This window comes from Phacochoerus africanus, chromosome 10, assembly GCF_016906955.1.
Source record: "Phacochoerus africanus isolate WHEZ1 chromosome 10, ROS_Pafr_v1, whole genome shotgun sequence".
Taxonomy (NCBI): domain Eukaryota; kingdom Metazoa; phylum Chordata; class Mammalia; order Artiodactyla; family Suidae; genus Phacochoerus; species Phacochoerus africanus.
The window spans coordinates 71,726,274-71,751,770 of NC_062553.1; the positions used below are offsets into that span (position 1 = coordinate 71,726,274).

At 43.1% G+C, this 25,497-nt stretch overlaps 1 protein-coding gene across 2 annotated transcripts in view; it reads right to left on the reverse strand.

Moving 5' to 3' along the window:
- The window catches only part of SCARB2 (scavenger receptor class B member 2), a 72,414-nt gene that overhangs the window by 23,137 nt on the left and 23,780 nt on the right, over positions 1-25,497 (reverse strand). For both annotated transcript variants that reach the window (XM_047798222.1, XM_047798221.1), the window contains exons 3-6: positions 15,139-15,286; positions 13,158-13,346; positions 6,398-6,489; positions 222-341 (exon numbers count right to left, since the gene is read on the reverse strand). In XM_047798222.1, the coding sequence (XP_047654178.1) occupies positions 222-341; positions 6,398-6,489; positions 13,158-13,346; positions 15,139-15,286 (549 nt within the window). The remainder of the gene's footprint in view (positions 1-221; positions 342-6,397; positions 6,490-13,157; positions 13,347-15,138; positions 15,287-25,497) is intronic.

Consider the following 25,497-nt stretch of genomic DNA (forward strand, 5'->3'; position numbering starts at 1 on the left):
AAGAATGGCTAAATAATCTTCCCAAGGTCACATGGCTGTAAGTGGTGGAACTGGTTACAATACATCCAGGCTCTGGAGTCAGAGCTGTGAGCCACCACAGGATGCTATGATCGTTGATCACTGACTACACATAAATATCCTTGCCAAATAAGTGTAGCTACATATATTCCTCGTATTTTTGGTGGTCTTGCAGTCAAAGAACTCATTTTTCAAGTTCTTACCTGCAAAAATCAGATGGGAAGACATAAAGGACCTCGTCTTTAGTGATCAATGGGTGAAATGAATCTCCGTCCGTCCCGTTGATCATATTGCACGTGTCTGCAGTCCACCAGTCAAGAGACCTGTCATTGGAAGCACAGCAAAGAGTCACACTGGATCACAGGCTTCTTTTAATGGTCTGGACTTTTCAAGACTTGACTAGGACCTGGCTACCCACAGACTCCTATTCACACATGGACACAAGGGTATTTGGTCAGAGATTAGATCGAGAGAGGGAAAAGCAGGCTCCACCTCCCTAAATCCATTCTGATAGAGGCAACCACCAAAAATCCCTCTTCCCTTCCTCCAAAACGGAGTATCTTTTGTAGAGGTTTAGGAAGACCCATTTACTTAAAGCCATGACCCAATGTGGTGTTCACAACAGCCTTGTTCACAGCAGCCTGTGGACAGGTAAGCTCTGAACAGATATGTTCACTTAGATAACATTCACAACAGAGCGTCAACTGTCTCCCCTCCCAAGAGCTAAAGGAGGATTTCTCTAGGGTCACAGGAAAGCGTAATGCTGAATCGACTCTGTACTTGCTAAGAGCACAGTTGAGATGGAGGGTTTTTAAAAATTAATTCCTTGAATAATGGTCCAAAATGCAAAATACAGGAAAGGATGGGTCATAAATAGTAATTCTTCCAACATCTGGTCAAGGAGGCATCAGTCTAAGTTCATGAATTGAGGGCCAAGTAAAAACAGAGTAGTGGCTGATAAAACAAAAAAAGGGAACATTTAAAAGCTCTACATGCTATTCAAACACTAACAAACATCTCCCTAGACAATGAAAGGTGAAAAATGCCAAGTGGTGAATAGGGCTAAAACTGCCAGCCCACTGGGCTAGGAGAAAGATCTCTGAGTCCAGCTCCTAAGGTTAATAAGAATTAACAGTGGTCCATCAAGGGCTTGAAATCAGGGTCTGGGGGCAGGGGTTTTTCTGTTCAGCAGGAGAGGCCAAAGAAAGCAAAGCTGAGTTGCTGGGAGACAGGATGCCACAGACATAGCCTCACAAACAGAATGTGAATCAAGCTGCCTGTTGATTCTTTGGCGGGGACCCATAATGTGTACTGGCTAATGGAGGCACTGGCAAAAGTGCTACCTAGGAAGAGGTGAGAGGATGGATAGATGGATGGATGGATAGGTAACAGACAGACTTCCCAACTAAAATAATTCTGCCAATCATCATTTGTTTGTTTGTTTTCTTTTTCAGCTGCGACCGCAGCATGTGAAGTTCCTGGGCCAGGGATTGAATCCAAGCCACAGCTGCACCCTATGCCACAGCTATGTCATCACCAGACCCTCAACTCTTTGCACCAGGCCCAGGATCAAACTGGTGCCACTACAGAGATAACGCTGGATCGTTAACCCACCGCGCCACAGCGAGAACTCCCAACATTGCAACATGCTAAGAAACAGGCAACAAAACCAACAGTAAGATGAATTCATCTTAGAAGAAATTAAAATAATTGAACAATCCAGCTAATACTTTACATAAATGTGTTTAGTATCCTCAATGAGACAAGCGAAAGCAAAACATCCTTAGAAAAGAATGGTATGTTATTAAAAATAAAAAGGAAAGAATGAAGTAAGAGTAGAAAGACCGAAAGAATGAAAAATAGAAATCTCGGGGCATAAAAATAGTTTCTGAAAGAAAACCTCAACATAGGGATAAACTCTATTGGCACGTAGTTGGCACAGAGAAGTGGCTAAATGAAAGATCGTTCTAAGGAATTTATGCAAATATAAACTCAAAAGGGTTAAAAATTAAAGGATCAAGCTACACAGAATATATCAAAGGGCTCCAATGAACAATTAATAGGAGTTTGGGGAAGGGTAGTGAGAACAGAGTGAATAACAGAGAAGCAATAATTTAAGAGGCAATTGCTGAAAGTTTTCCAAACCTTAAGAAAGATATGAGGCCTTAGATTAAAAGTATGCCCCAAGGGCCAAATGCAGTAAATAAAATAAATTCAAACCTGGATATGTTGTAGTAAAACTGCAAAAGGTCAAGGAAAAAGATATCAAAAGCCAATGGAGGGAGTTCCCATTGTGGCTCAATGGAAATGAATCTAACTAGCATCCATGAGGACGCAGGTTCGATCCCTTGCCTCCCTCTGTGGGTTAAGGATCTGGCGTTGCTGTGGCTGTGGTGTAGACCACCAGCCACAGCTCTGATTCAACCCCTCGCCTGAGAACCTCCATACACTGCAGGTGTGGACCTAAAAAAAAAAAAAAAAAAAAAAAAAGCCAATGGAGTAATAGCTTCTTAATTTCTAAATGTCAACCTAGAACTCTATACCCAATGAAAATCATTAAAAATTAAGAGTGAAATAAAGATCTTTTAAATATGCAATGTCTAAGAAAGTATAACACCCACAGATCCTTACGGAAAGAACTACTAAGGAGGCAGGAGGCAGATGGGTCCCTGGGCTGGGAAGAGCTGGGACTCCTTAGGCCAAGGAAACTGGGCCTTGTTTCTCTTTGACACCTCAAGGAAAGAGGTGAAGGAGCCAAGCTCAGCCAGAGTGGAGAGATAAGATTGTTAGAAGAAGGAGAAGGCAGAGGCTGGAGCAATGAGATTGCCAGGGGAGTCTGCTGACCAACACAGTAGTCTCAAGCCCTGAGCAGGCGAGACTTCCCCGCTGCAGGAGAATGCTTGATTTTTTATAGACAGGGGCGTTTGGTTGAGCCTTGTAGTCTGTGGCCTTGGGGCTTATCTTTGTTTTTGGGAACTTATCCGTTACACGGGCCTGCTTGATAAGAGGGAGTCTGTGTCCTTTTAGGCCTTGTTTCATGTTCCATCTAGAAAGATGACCATTCAATCACTCCTGGGGTCAAGGAGAGCTCCCCAATTACACATGTGCAGTAAGACTGTAGGGGTCAGAAAGGGAGGAGGCTCCAGGCCATAATAAGTCCTGATACCTCCTGGCACCCTTTGCCTTGGAATCCACCTTTGTCAAAAGATGTGCACGCACGTTGGGGAGGGTCCTGCGTCCAGTCAGGTGTGAGAATTAAAACAGGACAATTGGCTAAAGGCAAACAAAGACCCAGAAGAACTGTCCTATATAAGTGATTTAAATCAGCTCTGGCTTGCTCCTCACTGAGGGGGATTGGGACTCCCACTCCGACACCCACACTCCTCTTTAGGGTGTACATTACAGCTTTGCTTCTGACTTAAATAAACAGGACTCCTCTGTGTGCTCTCCCACATGGTGTACTGTGACTCGTAACAAGAAACTTCCTCCTGTTTCTATTGCCTTTGCCTCCTTGAAACATTCTTGCTTTGAACAGGGGGCAAGAATCAGGGCAATTCTACTCTCAGCCTTGAGCTAATCTAGTGGTTAGGGCTCTTGGGTCTCATCCAGGCTGCCCAGGTTCAATTCCTGAGCAGACAATTAAGATCTCACTCCAAGCTGTCACTCACTGCTGTCTCTCTGAGATCACTAATAGAGGGTTTCTCAACCTACTAACATTTCGAGCCTGATAACTCTGTGGGCGGTCTGTCCTTTATACTGCAGGGCATCCCAGGTCTCCACCCAGGAGATGCCAGTGGCTATCTCCAGTTGTGACAACCAAAAATGTATCTGGACATCACCACTATCCTCTGGGGGCAAAACTGCCTCTGGTTGAGAACCGCTGTATTAATGATCTTCAGCAAGAAGAAACTAACCCCAGGGGGAAGATATGAGAAGGAAAAAAACCTAATAAAATATGTTGGGGAGTTCCCGTTGTGATTCAGCAGGTTAAGAATTCGACTAGTATCTATAAGGATGAGGGTTTGATTCCTGGCCCCATTCAGTGGGCTACAATCTGACATTGCCATGAGCTCGTGTAGGCTGAAGATGTGGCTCGGATCTGGCATTGCTGTGGCCAGCTGCTGCAGCTCTGATTTGACCCCTAGCCTGGGAACTTCCATATGCTGCAGGTGCAATCCTAATAAGAAAAAAAAACTTAGTACATTTAATTATTTACTATAAAATAATGAACTTTTACTTATATTTGGCTTCATAAGAAGGTGAAACAAGTTGTAGACAAGAATAACACAAAAGGGTGTGTGTGTGTGTTCAGAAACAGGCCAAGTTTGGAGTTCCCATCACGGCTCAGTGATAAGGAACCCAACTAGTATCCACGAGCATGGGGGTTTGATCCCAAGGTTTGTTCAGTGGGTTAAAGATCTGGTGTTGCTGCGAGCTGTGGTGTAGGTCACAGACACGACTCGGATTCAGCACCACTGTGGCTGTGGCGTAGGCTGGCAACTGCAGCTCCAATTGGACCCCTAGCCTGGGAATGTCCATATGCCACAGGTGCAGCCCTAAAAAGCAAAAAAGAAAAAAAAAAAGAAAGAAAGAAAGAGAAGAAACAGGCAAAGTTAATGGAAAAAGAGAAAATACATAGCTTTAGATTTTGTTAGGAAATATATATTGTTAATCTAAGGACAGAATAGACATATATGAGCTAAGGGTGAAAAAGAATGTCAAAGATGAGTCTACTTATATCAAATAATATATCATTATGTTATAAATGTATCGGTATTACAATATGCATATAAAAGGATTAACCCCCTTAAAAGACTAGGAAGTAACAGATTGGGTTTAAACCAAAATCCAGCCATATCCTGTGTACAAGTAAATATCCCTCCTAAACCAGTGCCCAGTCATCTGATTCCCCTCCAAAGGCAACATTGTTGCCAGTGTTATGCTTTCAGGGTTCTTCTTGTCTAGGCAGAGTGTGTGTGTGTTTGTGTGTGTGTGTGTGTGTGTGTACACAAATATATATGTATGAGTGTTTTTAAAAATCTAAATAAACTTTTAATTTAAAAGCAGTTGTAGCTTTACGGAAAAGTAGTGAAGCTAATATTCCACACCAGTTTTTTTGGCCTGTATTTCTGGGAAGCTTCAAGTTAACTGAATGTTCATGAACAGGATTTCTCTTACCATAATCCCTGAAGAATTAGCCCTCTTTTCTCTCAAAGAAGTCTCAAAGACGTCTAATTTCTATGACTTACAAAAAAAATCTTTTTGCTTTATGTGTGGCTTTATTGCAAGCAGCTTCAGTTCCTTCTTGGAGGTAGTTTGTTCATAAATTATACATACTAAAATATTTTGAAATGCTGTCATACAAACTGAAAGGTTTTTCAATTTAAAAGAAAAACGCACAAAGCACAATCACTAAATTAAATTAAGAGAGCTTCTTTCCTTCCCTCAAAACAAGCAGGAGTTCCCATCGTGGTTCAGTGGTTAATGAAACTGACTAGCATCCATGAGGATACAGGTTCAATCCCTGGCCTTGCTCAGTGGGTTAAGGATCCGGTGTTGCCATGAGCTGTGGTGTAGGTCACAGATGCGGCTCGGCTTGGAACCTGCGTTGCTGTAGCTGTGGCACAGACCAGCAGCTACAGCTCCGATTCAACTCCTGGCCTGGGAACCTCCACATGCAGCGGGTGTGGCCCTAAAAAAAAAAAAAAAAAAGCAGTGATTTGAAATGTATCTGTGCTGCAGCTATGCATCATTCAGAGACTAAGACTGTGAGTGAAAACTTCCCTGGCTTTGTGATTCTTTCCTTGTCACGAGACACTTACAAATGAAGAATATTTAATTTGTGAAGTACCCTACCCCAATTTTGAATTAGAAAATAATAATTGGGAGTTCCCGTCGTGGCGCAGTGGTTAACGAATCCGACTAGGAACCATGAGGTTGCGGGTTCAGTCCCTGGCCTTGCTCAGTGGGTTAACGATCCGGCGTTGCCGTGAGCTGTGGTGTAGGTTGCAGACGCAGCTCGGATCCCAAGTTGCTGTGGCTCTGGCGTAGGCCGGTGGCTACAGCTCCGATTCGACCCCTAGCCTGGGAACCTCCATATGCTGCGGGAGCGGCCCAAGAAATAGCAACAACAGCAACAACAACAAAAAAAGACAAAAGACGAAAAAAAAAAAGAAAATAATAATTGTACACAGTCATACTATATTATTTATATTGTAGGCTATTTCACATAATTATAGATTTTAAAATGTATAGATAGGTATTTTTTCATCCAAAAAATGATACTGCTAAATTTTTTTTTTAAATAAAGCAGAAGTGGACATTCGGTTTAAATGAAAATTGAAAAAAATTAATTACACCAACAAATCATTACACTTACGTTTTTCCATTCCATTCCACAATCTTGGAAAAGTTAAGGTAATTGTCTTCTCCAGTTAGAAAGACGTAGTCTCCATCGTTAGTGCCATTTTTCTGAAAATGAGTGAATATGGTCAACTAAAGTAACTGTGATGGTTCATTTTATGTGTCAGCTTGGCTAGGCTATGCTACCCAGTCCTTTTGTCAAACAATACTCTAGAGGCTGCTATATTTTCTAGGTGTGATCAGTTCCCTTAAGTAAATGAGATCACTGTTGAAAACATGGGTGGGCTCGTCCAACCAGCTGAAGGCTTTAAAAGCAAACAGGTTTCCTAGAGAAAAAGGGATTCTCTTTAAGACAGCAATGTAGAAATCCTACTTGAGTTTCCAGCCTGCCAGATCATCTGTCCTATGGATTTCAGACTGGCCACTGAAATTCTGGATTTCAGGTATTGCCAGCCCCCACAAAAGCATAGGCCAATTCCTTAATATAAATCTCTCAATAGATACAGATACACAGATCTCCATCAACTCCGTTTTCCTAGAGAACCCTAGCTGATACAGGAAGCAGCACATTTAATCTTTATGAAACTGTACTAGTTGGGCCCTAATTGCTACATGAGACTGAACCAGAACTAGGGAATAGAGTGACTATTTTGCTAAATCCCATACTAACCACATTATTACTTTATGGTTTTAAAAAGTATGAGCCCAATTAAATAACACACAAAGGATTTAAAGAAATCCTTTCTTTCCCCAAAGAAAATATCCAAATAGCCAATAAGCAATAAGTACGTGAAAAGATGCTCAGCCTTATTAGTCATTAGGAAAATGCAAATCAAAATCACAATGAGATACAACTTTCCAACCATGAGGATAGCAATTAAAAGAAAAGGAAAAAAACAGATGTTGGTGAAGATGTGGAGAAACTAGAGCCTTCCCATATCGCTGGTGGGAAGTGAGATGTTGCAACTGCTGTGGGAAAGAGTTTGGCTGGTTTGTCAAAAAGTTAAACCTAATGTTGCCATATGACTCCAACCTGCCACTCCCATGTATCTACCCAAGAGAATTCCACTCCAAGGTACAGATCTAATGTTCATACAAAAACTCCTATATAAATGTTCATAGCAGCATCATTCATAATAGCCAAAAAGTAGAAATAATCCAAGTATTCATCAGCTGAAGACTGGATAGAGAAAAGTGTGATATATCCATTCAGTGAATATTATTACACAGCTATAAAAAGGAAGGAAATGCTGATACATGTCACGCATGGATAAACCTTCTAAAAATGATACTACATAAAAGAAACTAGACGTGAAAGATCATATAGTGTATGAATTCATATAAATTCCATTCCATTATACAGCTGTCCAGAATGGGCCAGTCCATAGAGACAGAAAATAGATTTGTGGTTACCAGAAGCTGGTAGGAGAGGCGAATGGACGTGTCTGCTAATGGGTTGTGGTTTGGGGGAAGAAAATGTTCTGGAATTAGACAGTGGTGGTGGTTGCACAGCCTTGTAAAGATACTAAAAAAACCACTGAAATGTACGCTTTTAAATAGTGAGCTTTACATTCAACATAATTTTATGTTTATTTTAACTGAATTATATCTCAATTAAAAAAAGCATAACTCCAGGGCCAGGACCCAATTACATATCAAGAGCTGCACTAGAAGAAAGTGGCATTGATACAATCACACTTGCAATGAAAGGTTTCTTCAGGTATATATTCTTTCCAAGTGACACTTCTTAGGAGCAGACACTCTATACGTTCTCAAAAGTTCTTCATTTGGAGATGGGCTTTGACTTCTGGCAGAACGAAAAGGTTTCTTGGAAATATTTAAATGCTTAACCATTTAGCTTAGGCCACATCCAAGTTAAGTGGAGGACTTCAAGAAATATATATGTATATTTTTAGAAGTATTTTGGTCTGTTTTCTACACAAAATTTGTCTATAGAACTAAGATATATATAATATATACATACATACTATATAATATACACAATTTTTGTACATATATACAAATACACAATTTCTTTACTGATATGTATATTTCCTGTGTTATCAGAAGTTCTTCATGGGTAAAATTTACTGACTCTATAATATTATGTGGTAGTATTTATAACCTAACCATTTTCCTATTACTGAATATCTAGTTTTGAATTTTTTGCCACTAACAATGATGTATGAATATCTTCATGATTCAAAATCTTTTCTGTATTTCATTTTCTTTTTTTTGTCTTTTGTTGTTGTAGTTGTTGTCGTTGTTGCTGTTGCTATTTCTTGGGCCGCTCCCGCGGCATATGGAGGTTCCCAGGCTAGGGGTCGAATCGGAGCTGTAGCCACCGGCCTACGCCAGAGCCACAGCAACGTGGGATCCGAGCCGCGTCTGCAACCTACACCACAGCTCACGGCAACGCCAGATCCCCAACCCACTGAGCAAGGCCAGGGACCGAACCCGCAACCTCATGGTTCCTAGTCGGATTCGTTAACCACTGTGCCATGATGGGAACTCCCTGTATTTCATTTTCTAAAAGGATCACTAAAAGTGAAATTACCAGACAAAAGAACATGAACATTTTTAAAGCTTTTGATTCATGGTATCAAGTTGCTCAAGGCCACCCAGTGGAAACAGCAAGATAAATCAGTTTACATTTCCCAAATGCCTTTTGCTAGATTTGGCTTATTGGGTCAACAAAAAAAGGGTTTCTTTCTTATCTCTTTTTGCATTTCTGTATTTACTGAGGTTGAACTCTTTTTTTCAATCATTTGCCTTAAAAGGCGTTCAGGCTCTCTGAATTCTCATTTCAATTTTTTTTGCCTTCTTGGGTTCTTTTGTCACTTAACTTCATCTCACCAACTATGTCAATATACCAACATGGTCCACATACATAATAGTCACGTTGTGTTCCACACAGGAAATTTTATGTGACTTTAAGATACAAGAAAGGACTTTTCTTTAAAGGCAACAATGTGAACAAACACAACAATTTAGAAGCAAATTCAAATAGCCCACATTAAAAAAAAAAAAAAAAAAAGCTGAGCCATCAATTTTAAAAATGCATGTCTGTGCCTTCCTGAAGACCTCTGCTTAACCCACATGTGGGTTAAGTGAACTGGTTCGGCATTTAAATATCTCAGAGCAACTCAAAGAGTTCTTCCCAGCTGTTTTCAGCCCAAGAGTCAGACACTGGATGTGAATGCTTCCCTGTCACTCTCTAGAACCTTTGTTATGTGAGGACAAGCAGGAATGATGAGTTTTGTGGCATGACAGTAGGGATTTGGGTTGAACGCAAGAAACTATTACTGCAGGAGGCGGAGAGATGTTCTGAGAACCGGCTGACAGCATCCACACCATTAGCCTGATACAAGCCTAATCCATCCAGAAGGATTGGCTGGAACGGCTGACCCTCAAAGATACTCCCCAGCCACTCATTTTATCCTTCCAGGAATCCACACTCACTGGGAGATGCTTGAACTCTCTTATGCCAAGGAAAACAGAGGTGCTCTGAAATCAACGGGTACAGATGAGCGGACTGGCTTTCCAAAGGCAAATAAGAGCACCTGACTTTCAGCCAGGTCACCTTTTCTCAGGAGCCCAGTGCCAATACTCTGTCTGTATTACCTTCCCCCAGTCACTCTCACACCCTGTCCCACCCCATTTGCTGTTTGGCTATTTCATCATTAAAGTCTTTGAAGCTAAAGTGTTCAAGTGCTTTAAGGCTTTCTGTTTGCAACACAGCATGTGGTGGAACAGGTGGACCGGGCACACAGGTCCAGGGGATCACAGGGGAATGTGGCCGAATGCCACTAGGATTAAGGAAGGGTCTGAGGCCGGGTGGGGCAGGTGCAGACAAGGCGGTGTCAGGGAAGGAGACAACCCCACAGCCTGACCCGGTCTTGAATGAATGATGGCTCAAGTGTGGACTTCCGTGCTGCTGCCTATAGAATTAGTCTTTGGCCAGAGCAGGTGAAAAAAACAAAGAGAAGACACCTTTGCCTCTTTTTCCAACAACACTACAGAGAGTTTATTTAGCTTCAAAATGAAAACATACCTACCCCAGCCATTCATGTTAATTTTTTTTTTTTTTGAGCCAGTCATGGACGGGAAAAGAACCAGGGTTCCTGAAATGTGTGTTGCGATTTACAGTTTGCAGAGCACTTTTGCAGACTCTCATTGGGCCATTCAAAGAAACCTTTGGAGTGTGGATACCTTTAACCTTTTTTTTTTTTGTCTTTTTGTCTTTTCTAGGGCCGCCTCCCTTGGCATATGGAGGTTCCCGGGCTAGGGGTCTAATCAGAGCTGTAGCCACCAGCCTACACCAGAGCCACAGCAACGCCAGATCCGAGCCTCATCTACGACCTACACCACAGCTCACCGCAACACCGTATCCTTAACCCACTGAGCAAGGCCAGGGATCGAACCCGCAACCTCATGGTTCCTAGTCAGATTTGTTAACCACTGCGCCACAATGGGAACTCTGGATACCTTTAATCTTAAGTTACCAGTGATGAAAGTGAGGTTCAGAGAAGTCTTATAGTTATTAAGTGAAAAAGTCAGGACACACATGCAGCCCCCTGGGTCTAAGTCTCATGCTCTGTTTCCTAGGGGTGGGAAATCCACTCCAGGTCCGAATCTAACTGAGCCCTGGTAGGGCTTTTCACTAACAGGGGCTCAGAGAGCTGCAGTTTGCTTGCAAGGAGAGGCAATGGCCAGGGGCAGAGAAAGAAAAAAAAAAAATATGCCCCTGCCACAGAAAAGCAAAATGCCAATTTCTCCAATAGGTCCATATGGATGAGTTACATGTTAAACATCTATCTAAAGATACATATTGTAAACCCGATGAGGTCAACGTAAAGACAAAGCAGGCTCGATGACAAAAATTTTCTGAGAAATGCTGAGGTATTAGGAACAGGATCTACTTAGCAGATGGATCTTAGCCGCTGGGACCAAAGGGAGCTTAAGGAAACCTTTGTATCCTCTACAGGAAGTTCCTCTGAAATGATTTCTAGAAGAGAGTCTAGTCACAGCTTAATAAGACATCAGTGCTTGGAGTTCCCGTCGTGGCGCAGTGGTTAATGAATCCGACTAGGAACCTTGAGGTTGTGGGTTTGATCCATGGTCTTGCTCAGTGGGTTGAGGATCCAGTGTTGCCATGAGCTGTGGTGTAGGTTGTGGATGCAGCTCGGATCCCACGTTGCTGTGGTTCTGGTGTAGACGGCGGCTATAGCTCCAATTCGACCCCTAGCCTGAGAACCTCCATATGCCACAGGAAGCGGCCCTAGAAAAGGCAAAAAGACAAGAAAAAAAAAAAAAAGACATCAATGTTTCTTCTGGTGGAAGCTGGACTCCTATTAGATGGGACCTTTAGGAACATCAGGCAGCCTGCTCACCCAGAGTGAAGGATTTAGGGTTGGTGGGACCCTACTCGCAGGACCCACTCCTCTCGCAAAGATGTTTGAAAGTTAGTTCCCACTCTGAACAGTTTCTAAGTTTTGTATACCCTTGACAGTACAGGATCAGCAGTAGGAGCACCATTCGCAAGAGAAGGTGAAATGCTAGGAGACTGAATGATGAAGGTGAGATTCTTGAGTAGTTAGAGCCAGAGAATAACAACAAATCTAAAGATGAGGAAATTGATCCCAATTCTGTATCCTGCCTCTACTCTATAACCTGTTCTTCCCAAGTTTGTCATTGACTCATCTCCTAACTATCCATTTTATGCAAGGGTTTTATTTTCCAGGGGGAGGGGTTTTTATTACTTTTTAAAAAAATAAGAGTTGTAATGACTATTTCAGCTTCCCTCTTGGTCTTGTTTTTGTTTCTTTGTTTTTTGTTTTGCCACACCGGCAGCATACGGAAATTCCCAGGCCAGAGATCAAACCTGCCCTACAGCAGCGATCAGAGCCACAGTGGTGAAAACCCAGGCGCCTTAACTCACTAGGCCATCAGACAACTTCCGATTCTTTATTACTTTTAATTCATTTGAAGCTCAGGCAGCAATAAAATATGCTTTGAATAAGTACTCGAATGTCAGTATTTTTGGTTTCAAACCAAAGTGAATCTGCAAGGAATGATACAAAAGTCCACTTATAGGCAGAAGAAATCATAGACCAGGATGCACAGAGTTTCAAACTATCCAGCCTCTTTCATAAATAAGATGTCTGAAAATCTAATAAATAGCTCCCACCCCTAATGGACTGTCACATCCCTATTTAGTTCCTTATTTAGTTTTGCCAGGCTGATCTATTTTTAAAAAATTTTTATTATAGTTGATTTGTAACATTCTGTCAATTTCTGCTGTACAGCAAAGTGACCCAGTTATACATAGATATACATTCTTTTTCTCATATTATCTTCTGTCATGTTCTATACAAGTGATTAGATAATAGTTCTCTGTGCTACACAGCAGGACTTCGTTGTTTATCCATTCTAGGCTGATTTATGGGTTTAGTTCCCAGGTAATCAAAATAAGACTTGGCATGGATCCCTGAAATTGATGATACTTTGAAAGATGGCATAGCCACTCTATTTCTCACAGCAACACTCATGCAGAGTCAGCACTGGCAGCATGTTGAAATTGTGGGAAAAGTTTTTTGCCCCTACTAAAAAGCACCTTCTTATTTTTTCATGCGCTCTGTAAGACATCTAGAATTCTGAGCAATTTTGGTCTTCTCCTGGGAGAAAGCCAAAGTGAAGATAACATCTGGCCGGACTGCCCTCCCCCTTGGCTGAACAAAGAATCCCTGAAAAGAAAAATCAACAGATCAACTTACCCCATAGAACAGGCCAAAATAGGGAGAGATGTCGGGTTCCAAAATGTTGATGAGGGACAAGATTTCATCTTTGTAGCCCCAAAGCAATTCATCCACTGTGTGCGTCACAAAGAGCTTCTGACGATAGGCTTTCAACAGGGCTTCGATGATCTCGCGGAGCAGGGGCAGGTGGGTCCATTCCATGGCGGTCTGAGGAGCACAGGCAAGTTCAGACAGCAGCATCCCCACCCCACACTCCCACGGCCCCTTCAGCAAACGGGGCTGCAAAGGTAAATGTAAATGTTGAGATCAAACAGCTGAAAAATAAGCCAGTGTGCTCCCCTCTGGCTGAATTCGAAGAATAAGACTCTTCAGTTATTGTCCTTTCTCAGTATTACATTTTTTCAGTGTGAATTTGGCATCCTTCCTGGCAACTCTTGAGTTTTTCTGACACAGCAGAAGTGGGTAAAAAACGCTCCCAAATACATTGGTAACTTTAGCCACAAGGTGGCGCCACGTTCCTCCTGATCAGGGCTATAGGTTTCGTCCGCATAAACTGCCCCACTAGGCAACTGGGCAGACCTAGGATCTAACACGTTCCACACTCTCCATCATGAGTGTCCAGCTGACTATGCAGTGGTCACCTAGGAGCTACAATAGAAGCCTTAGAAGGGGTTGGTGTAAATGAAGAAAATTTTCCTGGGTCTCAGGTATTTGTTTTTTCGTTTTTTTTTTCATGTATTTTTTATTAGATTATTATTAGATTATTGCCATTAAAAACAGAGCCCAGGAGTTCCCGTCGTGGCACAGTGGTTAACGAATCCGACTAAGAACCATGAGGTTGTGGGTTTGATCCCTGGCCTTGCTCCATGGGTTAAGGATACGGTGTTGCGGTGAGCTGTGGTATAGGTCGCAGACGCGGCTCAGATCCTGCATTGCTGTGGCTCTGGTGTAGGCCGATGACTACAGCTCCGATCAGACCCCTAGCCTGGAAACCTCCATATGCTGCTGGAGTGGCCCTAGAAAAGGTAAAAAAACAAAAAACAAAAAACAAAACAGAGCCCAGTGTAATCATGCTAGGCTATAATCAACCACCCAGTCTCTGCTATTTGAAAACAAGAGAAAAAGTCAACACGTATTTTAATAGTTAAAAAAATCCAAGGTAGAAAACTAAATTAAGTAGTGGTAAGCAAATTCTTCTTTCTGGCCATGCCCACAGCATGTGGAAGCTCCCGGGCCAGGGATTGAACCCATGCCACAGTAGCAGCCTGAGCCACTGCAGTGATGAAACCATATCCTTAACCCACTGCACCACAGGGGAATTCCAAGAAGTGATAGCCAAATTCTATTGCTAGAGTTTCTGAACCCAAACAAGGGGCAAATAAATATTTTAAAAATTATCAGCTACCCACCAAAATCCTATAGTAACATTTATTTGCACTTGTGCTGATCCTGAAGACACAGGAAGAAACTGAGTGTGGGGGAGAATCCTAAAATTTGCATTTTGTTACCAGTTGAAAAGATTACATTTGAAAGACTTCCTAAAGAAGGTCTAAGATAACTTTATTTCACTTTATTTTTTTTGTCTTTTGTCCTTTTAGGGCCGCACTCGTGTCATATGGAGGTTCCCAGGCTAGGGGTCTAATCGGAGCTACAGCTGCCGGCCTACACACAGCAAAGCGGGATCCAAGCCGCGTCTGTGACCTACACCACAGCTCAGGGCAATGCCGGATCCTTAACCCACTGAGCGAGGCCAGTGACCGAACCCGCGGATCGAACCCGCAACCTCATGGTTCCCAGTCGGATTCATTTCCACTGTGCCACAATGGGGACTCTGCTCTAAGATAATTTTAAAGAAGGGAAGGGAAAAAATATACTTATTTAACATATATATACACACATGTGACTTAATTGCTCCCAAAGATAAAACCATGATGGCCTTAATTTAGTTTTTTCCTTTCTTCTAAAATCCACAATAATGAGACTCAAAATACCTACTTACCAACGCAGGGATATTTAATGTTCTAAGTAAGTCAGTTTTAGGGTCTCCAACAGACTTGTCTCGTTCAAAAACATAAGCCTTATTGCTGACGGCAGATATCGTTGTCCCATTATCTCCAAATTGAATGTCTGCTTTGTTTCTGAGTTCCCTAAAAGAAAAAGAGTTTTGATTGAAAACAGGCAACCCTTTACTAAATAATACTTTTCCTTTCTTTCAGCATCACAGTTACTTTCCATATAACATTCCCAATATAACCCTTCTACAGGGAGAAGGCAGATACTGACCCTTTAAGCCCTGGAGATTAAAGCTATAATGGGGGAAGGTAACGGTGCCTTGGATAGAGTTATTTTCATGCTCTCTCCCCATAATGTGATAAATGCAGTGGTCAAGGATCTCCCTGACCAGGGAATCAAGGCCACTGAGTTTCTCTCCTGGCTTATGGTTTGGTCCTGAAACAGTTTCAAATTTTTCAGTTCAGAGCTTCAGTTTAAATTTCAATGTGTTTACCAATGTCTTGAATTCAGGTGAAAATTCAAGTAACAAAACAAATGCCTGAGGCTTCGCCAAGTAGAGGCTCTCGCTCTGGGTTTTGATCACGAGTTCAGCCTGGTTCAGGTCTGATCAGCAAAGTCTGTAGGAAGCGCCTGGGGCCAGATCTAGGATTAGGGTGCGGGTGGTGAGACACCCGCCTTAGGATGCGAAATATAAGAGATGCCCAAACGCCCAGTCATCAAAATAAACATTATTTTAAAAATGGAAAAGTAATAATTCTAAAAATTGACATTAATGCAAAAAATCATGTAGAACAAAATATCAAAACTTTACAGAAAAACAGGACTGATATTTTGTTCATTGAATGCCTCGTGCCAGTTCTGAGCCTGCCTAATTCATAGTAGATGGTCACTCAATTCCAGGGTCCATTCCCTCGGCTCCTCTGCTGCTTCCCTGTTCTTTCTGTTCCATCTAAGGCTGGACTGTCTCACCTGTGTGTCTACTGAAACCTTGAACTCTTGCTAACTGGAATTGAGATGTGCCGTAAGGATAAAACATACACCAGATTTCAAAAATGGTACCAAAAAAAAAAAAAAAAGAATGCAGAACATCTCCTTAACTTTTTTATGTTGATTACATGTTGAAATGATACTATTTTGTCTTAATTGAAGTATAGTTGTTGTACAATATAAGTTATAGGTATACATTTGATTTATAATTTATTTTTATTTCTTTTTTGGCTGCCCCACAGCCTATGGAAGTTCCCAGGCCAGGGACTGAATCCAAGCCACAGCTTTGACCTACATTACAGATGTGGCAACACTGCATCCTTAGCCCACTGTGCTAGGCCAGGGGTCAAACTGAGCCTCCACAAAGATAACACTGCATCTTTAACCTGTTGTACCACAGCAGGAACTCCTGTAATTTTTAAAGACTATACTCTATGTAATAGTTATACAATTTTGGCTCTATTCCCTGTGTTGTATAGTATATATCCTTGTAGCTTATTTTAACCCTGATAGTTTGTACCTCTTACTCTCCCACCCCCAGACTGCCCCTTCCCCCTCCCCACTGGTAACCACTAGTTTATTCTCTGTTACTGTGCCTGCTTCTTTTTTGTTATATTCCTTATTTTCTTTCATTTTTTAGATATAAGTGATATCATACAGTATTTGTCTTTCTCTGATGTATTTCACTTAGCATTATGCTTTCTGAGTCCACCCATGTTGCCGCAAATAACAAAACTTCCTTCTTTTTTTATGGCTGAGTCATATTCCGCTGTATATATATGTACCACAGTTTCTTTATCCATCCAGAAACAATACTATTTTAGACGGAATGAGTAAAATAAAGATATATTGTTGTTTAATTTTTTAGGGCTGCACCTGCAACACATGGAAGTTCTTAGGCTAGGGGTTGAATTGGAGCTGCAGCTGCTGGCCTACACCACAGCCACAGCGACACCAGATACAAGCCACATCTGTGACCTACACTGCAGCTTGCAGCGACACTAGATCCTTAACCCACTGAGCAAGGCCAGGGATCGAACCAGGATCCTCATGGTTACTAGCTGGGTTCTTAACTCCAAAGATGTATTACTAAACCTAATTGCAACTGGAGTTCTCCTGTGGTGTGGCAGGTTAGGGATCTGGCATTGTCACTGCAGAAGCCTGGGTTCACTGCCGTGGTGCAGGTTTGATCCCTGGGCTGAAAACTTCCACATGCCATGGGCGTGGCCAAAAACCAAACAAACAATTACACCTGTTTTCTTTTTATTTGTTTTGATGCGGCTACTAGAAAAATCTAAAATGACACATGTGATTCACAACATATTTCCATTAGACAGAACTATTTTGGTTTATAATTCCAACACAAGTACAAAGGCAACGGGGCTACCCACCACCGCCTCCGGGGGTCTTTTCCCACTACCATCACATGTGGGGTTTCTCAACCCTGAACACCTGTGGAGACAGCTGTCTATGCCACGTCTCTGGCACTCAGAGACTGCTTAGTGACATCCTGTAGATGGTGAAGACATTATCTTAAAGCCTCAGGTAGATTGCAAGCAAGCTTAAGAAACTTGCAGCCCTCTTAAATTTTTTCTAGATTTTAAAACAAAAATAGGAGTTTCCATTGTGGTGCAGTAGAAACGAATTCGACTAGGAACCATGAGGTTGCAGGTTCGATCCCTGGCCTTGCTCAATGGGTTGGGGATCCGGGGTTGCTGTGAGCTGTGATGCAGGTCGAAGACGTGGCTCGGATCCCACATGGCTGTGACTGTGGTGTAGGCCGGCAGCTATAGCTCCTATTCAACCCCTAGCCTGGGACCCTCCATATGCCTTGGGTGTGGCTCTAAAAAGACAAAAAGAAGAAAGAAAAAGAAAGAAAGAAAGAAAGAAAGAAAGAAAGAAAGAAAGAAAAAGAAAGAAAGAAAGAAAGAAAGAAAGAAAGAAAGAAAAGAAAAGAAAAGAAAAGAAAAGAAAGAAAATTAGACAAGCCAACAATAATCAAATGTATACCTACAGATGCATAAAAGCAGACAAGTCTCTGTTCTTCTCTAGTGCTGAGCACGAGGCTATGTACAGTAATATAAATATTGAACCCTTGCCCAGCTCTTCCAAAGGTTTAAGCACACTATGCCATTTGATCTCATTTCATCCTTACAGCAAGCCCGTGGTACAGACGGATCAAGTATTTTCAACCCACTTTTGCATATGGGGGGACACAGGACAGCAGAAGAGTCAGAACCTGAGGCCAAGTCTAATTCCTGCTTGACCACCCCCTCCTCTGTATCAAGTGACCTCTCCTAACAGGTGCCTACTAAGTGTCTGCAGGATGAAACCAAGGACTGCCTCGAGCAAATGCCAAATCTAAGTAACCATGAGAAAAAAGTCCTTGACTTTCCAGTTCCCGAGAAATACATACAAAATCTGATAGAGGATGCCATGTAAAACCCTTGTACAGGAGTTCCCAATGTGGCTCAGCAGGAATGAACCCAACTAGTATCCATGAGGATGCTGGTTTGATCCCTGGCCTCGCTCAGTGGGTTAAGGATCCGGCGTTGCCATGAGCTATGGTGTAGGTTGTAGACTCGGCTCGGATCTGGCTGTGGCATTGGCATAGGTCAGCAGCTGCAGCTCCGATTCGACCCTTAGCCTGGAAACTTCCACATGCCATGGGTGGGGCCCTAAAAAGACCAAAAAAAGAAAAAAGAAAAAAAAGAAATAAGAAAAAAGAAAACAGACGTTTTAAAAAACTGACCTGAGGGTGAACATCAATTTGTACTCACAGAGAGCTGGGCCAGGCAGCCAAGAGCTGGGATTCAACCATAGATCCAGAAGCCAGGGCTCAGTGCTGTCAAGTTTTCTGACTAATGACAAAAATCAATGACCTTGCCCAGGCTCTTTTTGTTTGTTTGTTTTTTTCGCTAAGCTTTAGGTCACTCACCTAGAGGCAGGAATAATTCCAGGTCTAGAGTCTGCTTCACTTATGTCCACGTATGCTTACTGACTCTCAAGATGACTTTAAAAACGTCATCTTTGTTGCTTACCTTGTAAGAACCTGATGTTTTAAAGGGAAAATGAGCGTGGAGGCTCTGATCGCTTTCAGCCTCGTGACTTGGTTTCTCAATAAACTCCAAAAGGTCAAGGCCATGAGTTCCTGAACCACAAAACTATTTCAAGTCTTTGGAGGCACGAAGGGTCTATGTCATGTCACTCCAGCTAACCATGTGACTTCCCCCAGCCACCAGCCGCCCTCCCGCATGACTCGCCTTTGCTGAGCCATCTAATTGAAGGAAGACGGTGCCTTTGGGCATCAGGCATGGCCCCCCACCCCACAGAGGCCAGGAAAACCAAGGGAACCGGGGCAGGGGGCAGGGGGAACACCTCTGTCTCAACACAACACATAAGAGTCAGAGGAAGCTCAAAATGCCTCCCTTTCCAGCATGCCTGTCACATTGGTGACCCAGAGAGGCCACGGGAAAAGGAGAGGGAGTTTTAGAAACAAAACCAAGTTTGCTACCCAAATCCCCCTGACAGCCAATCAATAAGAGTCAACCAGAGGCAGGACGCTCTCCTGGTGAACAGCAGGATGAGAGCAAGAAGTGATGGATTCCTGCTCTACGGTAGTGGAGAAGACCAAGGAAGCATATGGAATTAGAAACACAGTCAAAAACAAAAAAGCAAAAAATAAAAATAAAAAAAAGGCCAAGCAAAATCTTTGGCCTAGACAATTAATTAAGGAACCATACTTGAAAGTACCTGGGATGGTCCCTAGGACTCAGTAGATGCTGATAAAACCTACTAATGTCAAAAGCTCCAGGACATCACAGGCTCAGAATACACTTTTCTGTTAATCATGAGGATGGCCCTCCTCGCTGGGAAAGGTCCAGTTATCCCCCATGAACTATTTAATCTGTCAGGAAAATACATGATTGATTTTAGCGATCTCTCATTGAAAATATTTTTTCAGGGAGTTTCCATTGTGGCTCAGTGGTAGTGAACCTGACTAGCATCCATGAGGATGCGGGTTTGATCTCTGGCCCTGCTCCTAGGTTAAGGATCTGGTGTTGCTGTAGCTGTTGTGTAGACTGGCAGCTGCAGCTCCGATTCGACCCTGAGCCTGGGAATTTCCATATGCCATAGGTGTGGCCCTAAAAAGCAAATAAATAAATAAATAAATAAATAAATAAATAAATAAATAAATAAATAATTTTTTAAAAAGAAGTTCTTACTTTTAAAACAAAAAATAATTTTTAAACTCCTGAATCTTTAGGTGAAACCTCGCCATCACAGAAGGCAAACCACATGCCTGAGACAAGGAAACCAAAAGGAATAATTTTGATCAGTTGGAAAACTACTATCTCTGCAGCATTAAATTCCTCAGAGGCGTGGGATAAATTAGATACAGAAAATACAATACAATCCCATCTCCCAAGTCATCTCTATGCTCCACTGACCCCCTGCTCTCTGTTGAGGATTCCTAGAAGCAGTGATAAGCACCCTGGGTACAGCATGGGTGGAGATCTGGCTTCCAGGCTTGGCTTTCAATCCTGGCTCATCCGTTACTAGCTTCTCTGCCTCCATTTCCTCATCTGCAAAATGGAGATAACGGTGTCCCTTCCTTGTTGGGCTGTTGTGAGAATTAAATCCATAAAAGCTTGTCATTCAGTTCCAGCACTGCCTGGCACACACTCAAGCTTTAGGAAACAGCTGCTATTGGTCTCGTGTAGGAGGGGGCTTGTGCCAAGTTCTTGAGACAGAAAGCTGTTATGACCTGGTTCCTGTCCTTGACAAATCCATGGCAGAACAGGGCAGGCTGCTGTTTAAATGGCTATTTCACACGTGGAAAGCGTTCTGGAGTTGCTCCATGGTGCTAGGTCAGAGGAGGGCGGAGTGGCCAGTGGAATGGGCATTACCAGGCAGGAGTACTCTAGGTTCTAGAAGGAGCAGGCTTCCTTGGGTGGGAGGGGGAGGGGCTTCCAGACAGAGGCAGCGGGAGAGCCAGGATGTGCTTCCTTGGTGGAGGGTGAGAAAACTGACGGGCGGAGGATGCCACACTGCACAGCCACATGCAGCTCCGGGCGAGGCTGGGCTGAGCAGACACCCAGCGGAGACGTGAAGACACAGAGCAAATGGGACCAAGAGAGGGCAGAGCAGGGAAGCTGGCCAAAGGTGGGGTCAGGGCAGTATCCGTCTTTAACTTTGTATCATCACTGCCTTGTCACTTAGGTGAAAGACTGAACACCTGGAGCCCAGGGCAGGACACTGAGAAAGAAAAACCTGGATGAAAGGCGGCCCATGTTTGTTGGGGGCATGCAAGAAACAACTTCACTCCTGAAGATGGAAATGGTCCCCTGTCCAGGAAGCGTTACCCTGAGCCCCTGGCTCTCACAGGACCATCCTGTGCATCTATAACTCACCTGGTTGCCACCTTTTGATACAGGATAAGAAGGCAGATCTTTTTCTATATTTCTTACCTTTGCTTTAAAAAAGAAAAATTACCTAAAGCTATTTCTGTTTCTATTTTGAGAAGAAAGGTCCTATCAGAAAAGAGAGAGTCAGGTTCAGAAAAACAAACATGCATTCTCCTACTATGATGGAAGCAAGAACCATGGCATTTAAAGTGCAAGGAGACAGTTTGATCCATAAGAAACTACATGTGAAAAAACAGAACTCTAAGAAATTAGACTTGACTATCACACCGTTGCAGGAAGTAGGACTTTTAAGCTCAGAAAAGATAGAAAAGTTCATACAAGAATAGATTTTATTACATATACATTTTAGAATGAAAAAGGTAAATAATAAACAGTTGCCACAATTACGACAAAAGGTTCATATCATCATTATATTAAAAATTTACCAGGTGGCATAAACACACCAGAACCCAGACAGGCAAACCAGCACAGGACAAGAACTAAGAATGTGGAAACACGACTGGTTCGCAAACATCAGGAGAAATTCAATCCACGGGGTAATCAAAGGATGAAAGGACAAGTGACCTGCATGTCCCAGAAGACAGGAATGGTTAAGTAAAGTGTGGTAATACTGTCCCTCTATGTCTTGAATATTATTATCATGAAAATGTATTTGTATAAAGCTCAAGGCATACATGGCAAAAATACCTAGGATGGGTTTTTTGTTTTTGCTTTTGTTTTTTTTTTTTTGCCATTTCTTGGGCAGCTCCCACGGCATATGGAGGTTCCCAGGCTAGGGGTCTCATCAGAGCTATATAGCTGCCAGCCTACACCAGAGCCACAGCAACTCAGGATCCAAGCCGCGTCTGCGACCTATACCACAGCTCACGGCAACGCCAGATCCTTAACCCACTGAGCAAGGCCAGGGATCGAACCCGCCACGTCATGGTTCCTAGTCGGATTCATTAACCACTGAGCCACGACGGGAACTCCTAGGATGGGATATTAAGGAAACAGAATATACATGTACAAAGAAGTGCACGTATAAGTATAAACAGTATAACAGTATAAAAGGAAAACTCCCCCATGGAAAAACAGCTGAGAAAATATCCACTAAAATATTATCTTTGAGACAGTGAAACTGCAGAGAGTAGCATTTTTTCTTATTTTGCTTTATTGCACTTTCAACATTATCTTTGCTGTTATATATATTATTTACTGATTTCTTGTGTCTTTTTAGGGCTGCACCCGCAGCAGATGGAGGTTCCCAGGCTAGAGGTCAAATGGGAGGATAGCTGCCAGCCTATGCTGCAGCCACAGCAATTCAGGATCTGAGCCATGCCTGTGATCTACACCACAGCTCACGGCAACACCAGATCCTTAACCCACTGACTGAGGTCAGGGATGGAACCCACTTCCTCAAAGGTTTGTAACCTGCTAAGTCACAAAGGGAACTCTGACCCACAGCTCTTATGTTGTGTTTTGTTTGGGTTTTTTTAAGTGGGCACTCATATTAAATTTCTATTGGAGAGTTCTGATTAGAGTGTAAAATCAGCTCTGGCGAGAGAATAAATTCTAGGTTGAGAGTGCCAAAAATTTAAATGAAAATGAAAATAAAACAAAGAGGCTAGACATACAGAAAGAGCCGGATCGCTCAGGCCTTGAATGTCACACAGAGAGAGCCACCAGGACCCTGGGCATGGAAGGAGAGGAAATGGCAGATGCATGCTTTGGAAAAATCACTGTGGCAGTGGCACGGGAGGGACCAGGGCAGGGGAGGAGAGTGGAGGCAGGAAAACTCATGGAGGCAAAAACGAACAGTGAGGATCCAACCTGCTTTCGGGCCTCCAGGACCTGACCTGCGCTGTGCCTCGCGCCCCTGTGGCAAGTCTGGGAGATCCTTTCTCAGATCCAGGTTTTCACATATAGAAAGTAAGCTACCCATGATTACAAGGGAAACCAATGACTGACATACAGGTGTCACTGTAAAACTCTGTGATGATTTCATTATGGGTGCTTCTTCTTTTTTTTTTTTTTTTTGGTCTTTTTTGTCTTTTCTAGGGCTGGTCCTGCGGCATATGGAGGTTCCCAGGCTAGGGGTCCAATCGAAGCTATAGCCGCCGGCCTACGCCAAAGCCACAGCCATGCAGGATTCGAGCCGCATCTGCAACCTATACTACAGCTCACGGCAATGCCGGATCCTTAACCCACTGAGCAAGGCCAGGGATCGAACCCACAACCTCATGGTTTCTAGTCGGATTCATTAACCACTGCGCCATGATGGGAACTCCAATGGGTGCTTCATTATTGACACTTGAAATAAGACATGATAGCAGGTCTAGGAAGTACTGTAATTTTGGAGTATTTATGAACATGAATGATCTTTTGAGCAACAGCTCTCATGAGACAGAACAATATCTGGGCTTCCTTTAGGGCTAAAGCCGTGGTACTGCCAACACGGCTGTGATTTGCTGCCTACGTTTACACTTGAAGGAAATACTCACTTTTAATGAGTGGTTAATGAAAATGAACCATCATTTTTTCCCCCAAGTCACAAACCACCTTGAATTCTATCCATGACCCCCTGTGAGTGGTTCCTGGGCTTCCCTGAGGTGTCAGTTTAGGTCCCTCTAAGATGGAAACATGCAGGGAGTATGGAACCAGGGGACGCTGATTTACTTCTAGGATTTATTTATGCCTAGGATGACATCTATGACAATGCATTAAACCAGCAGACACAATGGCCCCTGAAGATGACTTTTTTTTTCTTCTTTTTAGGGCATATGGAAATTCCCAGGTCAGGGGTCAAACTGGAGCTACAGGAGTTCCCGTCGTGACGCAGTGGTTAATGAATCCGACTAGGAACCATGAGGTTGCAAGTTTGATCCCTGGCTTGCTCAGTGGGTTAAGGATCCGGCATTGCCGTGAGCTGTGGTGTAGGTTGCAGATGCGCCTCGGATCTCGCGTTGCTGTGGCTCTGGCGTAGGCCGGTGGCTACAGCTCTGATTGTACCCCTAGCCTGGGAACCTCCATATGCCGAGGGAGCAGCCCAAGAAATGGCAAAAAGACAAAAAAAAACCAAAAAAACAAACAAACCAAAAACAAAACCTGGAGCTACAGCTACTAGCCTACACCCCAGCCACAGCAATGTGGGAGCTGAGCTGTGTCTGTGACCTATACCACAGCTTACGGCAATGCTGGATCCCTGACCCACTGAGTGAGGCCAGGGATCGAGCCCACATCCTCACAGATACTAGTTGGATTCGTTTCTGCTGCACCGAAATGAGAACTCTCCCTCTTTTTCTTTTTCGGCTGCACCCATGGCATGTGGAAGTTCCTGGGCCAGGGATCAAACCTGTGCCACGGCTGCAGCAGTGATGGATCCCCAACTCACCATGACACAAGGGAACTTCCACCCAGAAGGCGTCTTAATGGAATACTGGGCTCCCTTGGGTATTGATTCGAACCCATGTCCGGTGAGGATAATGACCACAGGAACAGGCCCAGGAGCCCCCAAGGAGAACTGCTGGGCCTTTTTTTCAGTCCTCAGGTAAGTTCATTCTTACAGGGGGAACAGTCAGCTCCCTCACCCAAAAGAATTTAGTTACAAAATTAAAGACAGCAAAAAGACAAATACTGTAATGTTCCACTTATAGGAAATATCTACAGTGGTTCAATTCATAGAAACAAAGCATGATGGCCGGTGGGGGTGGGGGTGGGGTTATGGGAGAAGAGGGGGAGTTGGTTGTTGGTTAATGGCTATACAGTTTCAGATTTACAAGATGAAAAAATTTCAGAGATCTGTTTTGCAACAATGTGAATACACTTAATACCACTGAACTGCACTTAAAAACGGTAAGGATGCCCCCCCCCCCCTTTTTGTCTTTTTGCCATTTCTTGGGCAGCTCCCATGGCATATGGAGGTTCCCAGGCTAGGGGTCGAATCGGAG